The 11440-nt window shown below is 32.5% G+C and overlaps 1 protein-coding gene and 1 long non-coding RNA gene across 2 annotated transcripts; one reads left to right on the forward strand and one right to left on the reverse strand.

Annotated features, from left to right (window-relative positions):
- The first annotated feature begins 3268 nt into the window (after positions 1–3268).
- On the forward strand, positions 3269–3948 carry Akh (Adipokinetic hormone). The gene is made up of 2 exons (XM_075304560.1): positions 3269–3501; positions 3573–3948. Exons 1-2 carry the CDS (start codon positions 3295–3297, stop codon positions 3612–3614), a joined length of 249 nt encoding a protein of 82 aa, XP_075160675.1. The 5' UTR covers positions 3269–3294; the 3' UTR covers positions 3615–3948.
- Positions 3949–5846: 1898 nt separating this feature from the next.
- On the reverse strand, positions 5847–6334 carry LOC142236922 (uncharacterized). The gene is made up of 2 exons (XR_012722260.1): positions 6112–6334; positions 5847–6054 (listed from the first exon to the last, which is right to left on the reverse strand). It is a non-coding gene; the product is annotated as an uncharacterized LOC142236922 (long non-coding RNA).
- Between the last annotated feature and the right edge of the window lie 5106 nt (positions 6335–11440).

The following is an 11440-nucleotide window of genomic DNA, read 5'->3' on the forward strand; positions in this document are numbered from 1 at the left end:
CTTGTATAAGCCAAAGACCCCAAATTGGGTTTATATGGGGACCATACTAAAACATGGACCGATGCTCACCATTTTTGGTACACCTCTTTATGGTTCTTTATGGTCACACCTCTGTTTATATGGAGAATATATCAAAACCTGCACCGATATAGCCCATCTTCGAACTTGACCTGCCTGCAGACAAAATACGAGTTTGTACAAAATTTCAGCACGATTGCTTCATTATTGAAGACAGTTACCGATGTCAAAGGTGAGACGACAACAAGAGTGAAAAGGAGAGCCATTCTCCGAACCAGCGACACACTACAATTTACCTTAGCCGAGGAAACAATCGACGATTTGGCGAAAAATTTCAATATTAACAACTCTGGGCATCATAGAGTGTGGATCTTTTTTAAAACACTTTAGGAAGATTGGCACTAAAGTTATGTACTGAGCGAATCGGATCAAACCGAACCTTTAGATTTTTCAAAAGTTTGGAAATTACGTTTTTTTTGTCTGTCTGTCTGTCTGTCTGTTGTAATCACACTACAGTCTTCTATAATGGCGTCCAGAAATTTGGCAGAGATTAGTCTTTTGTCTGCACGCAGGCCAAGTTCGAAGATGGACTAAATCGGTCCAGGTTTTGATATAGCTCCAATATAAACCGTTCCCACAATATTGGGTCTTGGGCTTCTAAAATCCGTAGATTTTGTTCGATTTACCTGCAATTGAAAATCTATAAGTATTTTAGGACCAATGACGTGTATCGCTCCATGTTTTGGTATAGCGTCCATATAGCTCGATCTCCTGATTTGACTTATTGGGCTTCTAGACACCGCAATTTTTATTCGATTTACCTGAAATTCGAAATCTAGAAGTATTTTGTGTCCATAAATAAGTGTGCCGAATGTGGTGTGTATCGGTCCATGGTTTGGTATAGCCTCCATATAGCCCGATCTCCCGATTTAACTTCGAGACACCGTAATTTTTAACCGATTTGCTGGAAATTCAAAATTTAGAGGTATTTTCGGTCAGTAAATAGATGTAGCGAATATGGTGCGGATCGGACGATGTTTTAGTATAGCCCCCATGTGTTAAGTCTCCCGATTTCCATATGCTTGTATCTGTCATTAAATCCACCTGAAATTCTATATACGTCTTTTCAAGTAGTTTTAAAGGAAATAATTATATTATTTGATTCATGGTGGTGGGTACGTAATATTCGGCCCGGTCGAATTTAAGTCCGTATATACTTGTTTTTTGTTTGTTTTTACATTAGGAAAGCAAATGGATCAATTTTGTCCGGTGGTTAGACGATTAATGTTAAAGTCAGGTACTGAGATGCATGAGGATTGGAAGAAATTGGATGGTTAGGTTAGGTATAGTGGCAGCCCGATATTTTAGGCTCATTTAGACTATTCAGTTTATTGTAATACCACAGTGGTGAACTTCTCTCTTATCACTGAGTTGCCCGCTGCTCGATCCAATGTTAAGCTCAATGACAACGGACCTCCTTTTTATAGCCGAGTCCGAACGGCGTTCCCCATTGCGGTGAAACCACTTAGAGAAGCTTTATAAATACTCAGTGGTTTCACTGCAATGTGGAACGCCGTTCGGACTCGGCTATAAAAACGAGGTCCCTTGTCATTGAGCTTAACATGGGATCGGGCAGCACTCAGTGATAAGAGAGAAGTTCTCCACTGTGGTATCACAATGGACTGAATAGTCTAAGTGAGCCTGGTACATCGGGCTGCCACCTAACCTAACCTTCACTGAAAAAAATATTTACGTGATATTAAAGATTACGCAACCTCAATTTTAGGATGCGTAATTTACACGCTATTAAGGACAAATTTCTTTAAAATAATGAAATTTTAATTAAAAGAAAGTTTATAATCTTTGCTTCAATTTTTTTAACTTTTTTTCAAACTTAAGTTTAGGACGCACGTTTTGAAAATTTGCGTTTTTTTCGTTAATGTTGCATTTTCCTTAAAGTAAAGAAACAAATTTTTGATTTAAAGAACCCGTCCATAAATTAACTGAAATATTGAATCTTTAGATTTAAGATAAAAACGCTTCAAATCTTTGGTTTAAAGTTTTTTTTACTTCGAAGTATCCGCCATAATTTGGATTTTTAAATTGGCATTTGTTTGTATGTGAATAGCTTTATTAATATACCGGTAAAATAGAATGAAAATTCGTTAAATGAGATCTGTATCCTAATTTTAATTTTATAAATCCCAGATTTAAGCCAGATAGGTCACAAAAAATGTCCTTATTTTAAAGAACCCGCATTTTTGGCTCGGAATCAATACCAAAGTCCTTAAAGGAAGGTCAACATCTTTGGATCCAAGCAAACTTTTTTTTGTGCATGGCTAAATCGATTCTGAATTTCATGCCCATCAAGAATATGTGGATTCTCAGACTTATATTTAAATGCGTTACAAATGCACTAAAAATTATTGTCTTGAACACAAAGATTTCATGTCCGTAGAATAGAAATGTGAATTTTGTCTAAAGGCCAGTATTAAGTTGGCATTATCGCGCTAAATTGGCCATTTTTTCATAGTTATTTTTCTTTAATAACAGAATATAAGCATTTTAAGTTGTTGCATTGGATCATTCCCCATCAAGATATAACAGCATGTGAAACAAGATAATGTAATTTTATTTTGTTTTTGCAGATTTATTTTTTTTTTATTTCATTCAATTTTGTAATACGGCTAAACTCGAACTTAATACCGACCTTTACATAGAACATATATCTCTGATTCAAAGATTTTCCTTGACCAAAAATCGATAAACTTTTCGATGAAGGCATTTTGTCCTTAGAGTCGTCCTTAAATTCGATGATTTTTTGATTCAAAGAATTTTCCTCGACCAAAAATCGATAAACTTTTCAAGGACGGCATTTTTTCCTTAGAGTCGTCCTTAAATTCGATGATTTTTTGTAACATGACCATAAAGCTAATAAAACGTATTCAAAACTAGGACATATATTTCAATACTTTATTTTAAAAACGCTTTTCTTACTTGAAACAAGGCAAAGTTTCCATGTTTGCACCTTATGTTGGGTGTTATAAAAATATATGGCATCATTTAATTATAGCCACTTGTATGCGAACCTTAGAAGCCATATATCAGTCCATTGTCTATTATAGAATCATTTACAATCATTTCTATGATACCATAGAAATGCATTGATGCTAATGGAAATCAATTAAAGTGACTTAGAACTAAAATCATATGTTCAATATTTTTATGTTCTATATAAAAGCCTAAGGGAATAATCCAAACCGTATCATTATCACCATGAATCCTTCACGTGCTGTAGTATCACAAAGCGCTGTTGTGTTAGTCGTTCTCTTGATTGCCACTTGTGTCCAATGTCAACTGACATTCTCACCAGATTGGGGCAAACGTTCTGGAGGATCAATGGGTGGACCATTGTTTGAAACTCAACCGGGCAATTGTAAAACACCCAGTGAAATGCTATTGGATATCTTCAAATTTGTGCAGGTTGGCAAATATTTTGTATGACATTTTTTATTTGTATTTAATTTACTAAAAATAATTTATTTGAATTTCAGAGTCAGGCTCAAATATTCTTGGACTGCAAGCATCGTGAATAAACACTGAAAGGAAGCAAAGAATACGAGAGAAACACTTTGACAAAAATAGCTGTAAATTTAAGACCAATGAATACGCCTTCTCTATTTATCCATACTTTAGGTTAAATTTAACATTGAAATGCAAAAAGAAAAATCAAAAAAGGGTAGTCGGCACATGTTTTAGAGGTTATACCAATAAAAATATCCATTTAGGTCAATAGTTGCTGTTAATTCATTTTTAGCATGAATGAAATCAATCATCTGCATGTAAATAAACGTGTACTTAACTAAACCGGTATTTCCAAAATGACACTATAACAATTAAATAAAAAATTGATGTTAATTGCAAGCTGAACTAAGTTGAGTTATTTCATTTATACACAGGGTAGTGGACACAAAGTGTTACCAATGGTATTGGTCAAACTATGATAGAAATGATAGATACACTCAAAAAAAAGTTTACTTGGATCTAAAGATTTCGACCTTCCCTTAAGGAGCCAAAGATGCGGTTTCTTTAAAATAAATAAATTTTTAGCGACCTGTCTGGCTTTATATCTACACCGAAATAATTCTATTCGTTAATTTTACGAAGAATTCTTCATTAACTATTGTTTGTGAATTCTTCATTAAAACAACGAAATTTTCATTCATATTCGTAAATTTTACGAAGAACATTTTACGAATATACGAAACGTCTACACCGAAAAAAGTGAACTGTTTTATAGGAAGAATGAACTACTACGCACGAAAATTGAACTAAATTTTACTCCACATTTTGAGATTTCCACAAAGCGTTGTTAAAACCAGGAAATTTTAATACTTTTAATACTTTTTAACCGCAGTTCACGAAATTACATCAAAAAACAAAAATTAACTAAAAGTAAAGAAGAAAGTCATTGGCGCCAAATCCCCTGCCAACATTTTTTGAATTTGGGGGCGCTTCTGACAATCCCCACTACGTCGAAAACAATCGTATACGATATCCAAAACTCCTCGGAAAAGCGCCGTCACTATTGAGAAGTTGTACCACGCCAAGTTACTAAACAAAAGTATCGCATGAGTGCAATTATTAGGTGCCCTTCTGGATACATTTAGAAGGACGCCAATAGGAGCACCTTTAAACAATCAGAGAAAGTGCATTTTAAGATAGTTGTAAAAGAATCATTATGGTGAAGTAAAACACGATTGTTTATATGTTTATTAATTTTATTAAACATTTATAAATTCTCACAAATATATCATTTATACGACTATCACATCACATTTAAAATATTTTTATGAATTAATAAAATATTGATGTTGAGTTACAAGTTGCAAGTTACATGTTGTAGCGTCTATCAGCCAGTGCTTTTATTCCCAATGGAGGCAGCGTGTGAGGAAAAATATTTGAAAAACTATCACTTTATTCCAGTTGGAAAGTCAAAAATTATTCACCATTATACCTTTTACAATTTTAAGCGAAATAACTATGTTTTCAGCACTTCATTATCGTTTTTATTTAAATAAATTATAAGAAGCTAGTTGCGCTTGGTGTTTCACAAAATATAAAATGGCTCTTGTAACAATAGTGATGGCAAAATACTTTCATGCGAATAGTGATGGCAAAATACTATCACAGTTGGCGATTGTTGCAGTGTCACTTACGAGTCTGTGGTTGCGATGAGGATGAAATGGAACTTTGAAATGCTGGCAGGGTCATGACCATTTTAACCATACAGTCGTTCATTCTTACTATTTTTGGGAATCGTACGCAAATTTTCATTTGGTTTAGTTCATATTGAATTTATGTGTACGGTCATTGAACTTTATGCTCACGTTTGGTTCATAAACTTTTTGAGACATACTTAAAAAAAGTAAGATTTCATTAAGCTGTGGAAAATTTCGATAAAAATAATAAAATTTAACTACAAGCAAATAATTTTTTTCCAATAAAAATAAGTTAAATTTAGCGTTAGTTTAACTACGAAAATTTTTTTTCTGTTTACGAAATATCCCTGCCAACATTTTTTGAATTTGGGGACTCTTTTGAGAATCCCCACTACGTCGAAAACAATCATATACGACATCAAAAACTCGTCGGAAAAGCGCCGTCACTATTGAGAAGTTGTACCACGCCAAGTTACTACAAAAATGTTTCGCATGAGTGCAATTATTAGGTGCCTTTATAGATCAATTTAGAACGACGCCAATAAGGGACCCTCCAAACAATCAGAAAAAGTGCATTTTAAGATAGTTGTAAAAGAATCATTGTGGTCGAGTAAAACACGTTTGTTTAGATATTTATTAATTTGATTAATTATTTACAAATTCGTAAAAATATAACATTTATACCACTATCACATTACATTTAACATAATTTTTGGCATTAATGATGATGTTGAGTTACAAGTAGCTAGTTACATGTTGCTGCGTCTATCAACCAGTGTTTTTATTCCATGGAGGCAGCGTGTCTTTAAAATATCTGAAAAACAATCACTTTATTCCATTTGGAAAATCACCAAATTGTTCACCAATATACCTTTCACAATTTTAAGCGTATAATCTATGTTTTCAGAACTTTACTTTCGTTTTTATTTAATTAAAATATAACAAGCTGGTTGCGCTTGGCGTTTCACAGAAAAAAATGGCTTTTTTAACAGTAGGGATGGCAAATTACTTGCATGTACTTTTTGATGTACCTTTTCATGATGGTTGAAGTGACATTTACGAGTCTGTGGTAACGATGAGGTTGAAATCGAACTTTGAAATGCTGGCAGGGATTCTACATTAACTTTTCTTCACAAAAAATTCGTACTTTAAACGAAACTTTCTTCAAATTTCATGACTTTTTTGAAGAAGTTATTACGAATTTATGAATATTTTACGAAACATTCTGCGTTAAAATTGATTCATAAAAATTACGAAACATTTTCTTTGAAATAACGAAGATGTTTCATTGAAGTTGTAAAATTTACGTTCGCGACATAAAATTGTCTTTGATTATGTGCTTGAGTGTATTTCTTTATTCAATTTTTTAATGCATGTCTATGCTATTTTTCATTTGGGTGACGACAGCTTGTTATGAATAAATGTGAAGCAACCAAACTAAAAATTATTCAATAGCTTAAGATGTAAAGTAGTGATGACATTTTTCAAACTTGTTACTACAACCAAATGCACTTTGTACTATAATTTTGTTTTCTAAAAGTTCGATCATTTTTACAAAAAGTACGAAAGTTTTTCATAAAAAGTACGAAATTGTTTCCTTAAAAGAACGTAACAATTTCATAAAAAGTATGAAACGTTTTCGTAAAAAGTACGAAACAATTTTATAAAATGAAAGAAATTGTTTTATAAAAAGTATGAAACTTTTTCATAAAAAGTACGACAATTCTGGAAGAACTTTTCTTCGTAAAAAGAACGAAATATGTCGTACCTTTAATGAAAAGTTTCTTTGGTTGTAAAACAAGTATATACGGCCGTAAGTTCGGCCAGGCCGAAGCTTATGTACCCTCCATCATGGATTGCGTAGAAACTTCTTCTAAACACTGCCATCCACAATCGAATTACTTAAGTTGCGGTAACGCTTGCCGATGGCAAGGTATCTTAAAACCTCCTAACACCATCTTCTAAATTGTATGTAAGTCCATACGTGGTATATATTAAATCAAAAAAGATCGATCCAATACGTATATAATTCAGTTTGACAAAGTAGACATAAAATTTTGACAAAATTTTCTACAGAAATAAAATTTTAACAAAATTTTCTATAGAAATAAAATTTTCACAAAATTTTCTATAGAAATAAAATTATTTTAGGCTCTAGTGGAAACCATGATTATGAACAGATAGGACCAACTTTTGTGTGATTGGACCAATTTTGGAATGGTTGGTAGCGACCATATACTAACACCACGTTCCTAATTTGAACCGGATCGGATGTATTTTGCTCCTCCAAGAGGCTCCGGAGGTCAAATCTGGAGAACGTTTTATATGGGGCTATATATGGATCAATTCTGGCACGGTTGTTAAAAATTGGATGAAATTTGCTTCCCTTTGAGGCTCCGCAACCCAAATCTGGGGATCGGTTTATATGGGCGCTATATATAATTATGAACCGATGTGGACCAATTTTTGCACTGTTGTTAGAGACCATATACCAATACCATGTCCCAAATTTCAGCCGGATCGGATGCAATTTTCTTCTCTTTGAGGCTTTGCAAGCCAAATCTGGAGATCGGTTTATAGGGGTCTATATATAATTATGGACCGATGTGGATCAATTTTTGCATGGTTGTTAGAGACCATATACCAACATCATGTACCAAATTTCAGCCGGATCGGATGAAATTTGCTTCTCTTTGAGGCGCCGCAAGCCAAATCTGGGGATCGGTTTATATGGGGGCTATATATAATTATGGACCGATGTGGACCAATTTTTGCATGATTGTTAGAGACCATATACCAACACCATGTACCAAATTTCAGCTGGATCGGATGAAATATGCTTCTCTTAGAGGCTCCACAAGCCAAATCTGGGGATCGGTTTATATGGGGGTTATATATAATTAAGGACCGAAATGGACCAATTTTTGCATGGTTGTTAGAGACCATATATCAACATCATGTACCAAATTTCCGCAAGCCAAATCTGGGGATCGGTTTATATGGGGGCTATATATAATTATGGACCGATGTGGACCAATTTTTGCATGGTTGTTAGAGACCATATACCAACACTATATACCAAATTTCAGCCGGATCGGATGAAATATGCTTCTGTAAGAGGCTCCACAAGCCAAATCTGAGGGTCCCTTTATATGGGGGCTATACGTGAAAGTGGACCGATATGGCACATTTCCAATACCATTCGACCTACATCGATAGCAACTACTTGTGCCAAGTTTCAAGTCGATAGCTTGTTTCGTTCGGAAGTTAGCGTGATTTCAACAGACGGACGGACGGACGGACATGTTAAGATCGACTCAGAATTTCACCACGACCCAGAATATATATTCTTTATGGGGTCTTAGAGCAATATTTCGATGTGTTACAAACGGAATGACAAAGTTAATATACCCCCATCCTATGATGGAGGGTATAACAATGACAAATTTCGTCCTTTTAACGAAATTTGTCGTTCTTTTTACGAAGAAAATTCTTTCGGTGTAGGATTAATAAAAATCAATTTAGGAGACAAATTTCATTTATCGAATTTTCATTCTCTTTTTGCGTTATATTAATAAAGCTTTTCACGTGTGAACAAATGCCAGTTTAAATATCCAAATTATAACGGATAATTAAAAGTAAAAAATGTTTTCCTAATTCCAAAACAAAAAAAAAAAACACTTTGAACCAAAGACGTTAAATCCTCGAAATAAGCCTTAGCCTATATTTGAAGCATTTTTATCTTAAAGGTGGGTATTAAGTTCGAGTTTAGCCGCTAAAATGAAAAATAAATCAGTAAAAAAATATACATTTATACCTTTTTGATGCAAATTTTATTATAACTTAAGGTCACTTTTCGCGTTGAAATTTTCGCGATTATTTTATTAAAACAGTTCAATATAAAGCAGATAAACTAACTTAATTGATGTACAGTTTCTTGTTCCTCTAGATTTCGGCAACACTTTACAGGAATATGTTCGTTCTCATTTATAATTTTGATTATTTCAGGAAAAGTAATCGCAAAAAAAGTGATTTTCAACTCGAAAACCGAACATAGTACTCACCTTAAATGGAGTGAATTTAAGGATGATTTTTTTTAATTGAAAATGTGTTTCTTTACTTTAAGGAAAATTTGCGTTAGCTCAAAGACATGTGACTTTAACGGAGAGACTCAAATTTATAAAATATGTGTACTAAATTTAATGAAAAAAAAATAACTTTATTAAAGTTTATTTTAATTAAAATTTCATAATTTTAAAGAAATTTGTCCTTAATATTTTGTAAATTTCACAGCCTAAAATTTATTTTACATTATCTTTAATATCATGTAAATATTTTTTTCAATGTACATTATATGTGCTTAGTACCCTTAGAAAACAAGTTAACGAAAATGTCTATAGTAGTTTAAACTTTATTTTAGTTTATGGAAATTACTTGCTTTTAGTTAAATTTTTTTTTACTTATTTTACTTATTATTTTTCCTTACTTTGATGTCATGAACTAAAAAATAAAACAAAACAAAAAAAAAACAACACATTTATACAAATGAATTACATAATTTTACTATATTCGAAATTCGCACATATTTTCTTTAATAAGTGAAATTTACTTAAATTAGGTGTGTATTGAACTTCGCTAAGGACACACAATACACTCAATTGCTTAAAGCTTTGTCATTTTTCGGTCGTTTTTCTTCTAGTTGGTCTTATTACTTATGATAGAGTATCATCTATACGACCATAAAGAGAAACAAATTTTTTTTCAATGGTTTGTACTTTTCCGGCGGAAAAGGGTCACAGAGCTTCCCAACCCAATTTCCTTCGCGCCTCCCAAAAAATGTATCAATTTCGTTGTGCCCCCAACCTAAAACAAATTTTGTTTACCCAAACAAACAGAAATAAATACTAACAAAAGCTAAAAATATATATATAACAATAATTTATTAAATAATTAAAAATAACAATGTTACACCCAGAAAAAAGTGACCCCTTCTTTAAGTTAAAATGAACTAGTTGTGAAGAAAGTTGAACTTCGTATAGCGCCAAAGACATTTTTATTTTTTTGAACGATGTGATTTTCGTAGAAATTACTGTTTTTCATATGTTTGGCTATAAACATTATATGTTTGGAACACAAATTTTTAAACACAATATTTTTGAGTGCAAGCATATAATGTTCATAAACTAGCATAACATGTTTGGGACATATATGTTAATATGTTAGAACATATTATGTTTGGGACATAAAATGTTTGTAAATATAATATGCTTGGATGCAAACATATATTAATTTAGAAATAGCCTATAAACATATATGTGTTTAGTAGCTTGGAGCGCTATTTAACAGGGAGCGATATTGAATTAAGTTGGTGGTTGTTGCTTGTTATTACAAAATTAACATTTTATTTTTCCTTGGGCAATTGATCAGCTACTTCTTTGATCCTTACAAACTGTGTGGTCCGCTGTTCGAATCCCCGTCCGGGAAAAGGTAAAATTAAAATAAAAAAAAATCATTCAATTTAAACCACAATATATTTAAGTGCGAACATGTAATGTTCCTAAACTAACACTAAATGTTTGGGACATCTATGTTAATATGTTAGAATATATTATGTTTGGGGCATCAATGTTTCATAAAAATCATATGTGTGAATACAAACATATATAAATTTACAAATTTCGACTAAACATACATATGTTATGATATTTTATTCAAAGCGACAGAGAGAGTATAGAGAGAAATAGAGATGGAAACCGGGAGAGTTGACGAAAGATATCAATATAACACAGCAAAAGAGTCAAAAGAGAACAATTTCTGTGAAACCGCTTGTATGTTGTTTCGGAAAACTGTTTTATGATAAGGCCAAAAATTTGATATGTTTAAGTCTAAATATTATTTAATTTGAATAAAGAGAATATACATTTTGAACCAAGAGAATAGACATTTGAAAAACAAACAGCTTATGTTTTCGCCTTGAAAACAGCATTTTATGTATGTGTGGACATGTGTTTTGTTTATCATTTTGGCATTATGGGCACAATTTTTTTCTTGGTTCGTTAACAGAAATCAGGGGTCTTCATAAAAATAACGAAAGGGCACTATACTCTTTTTAGAGTTGGGACAGTAAAATGAAATAAGGAGGAAATAGTGAAAAATTACACAGTAAAATGTAAAAAAACAAACTTTAGTTCCTCTTTATT

The sequence above is a fragment of the Haematobia irritans genome, chromosome 4 (assembly GCF_050003625.1).
Source record: "Haematobia irritans isolate KBUSLIRL chromosome 4, ASM5000362v1, whole genome shotgun sequence".
In the NCBI taxonomy this organism is placed as follows: domain Eukaryota; kingdom Metazoa; phylum Arthropoda; class Insecta; order Diptera; family Muscidae; genus Haematobia; species Haematobia irritans.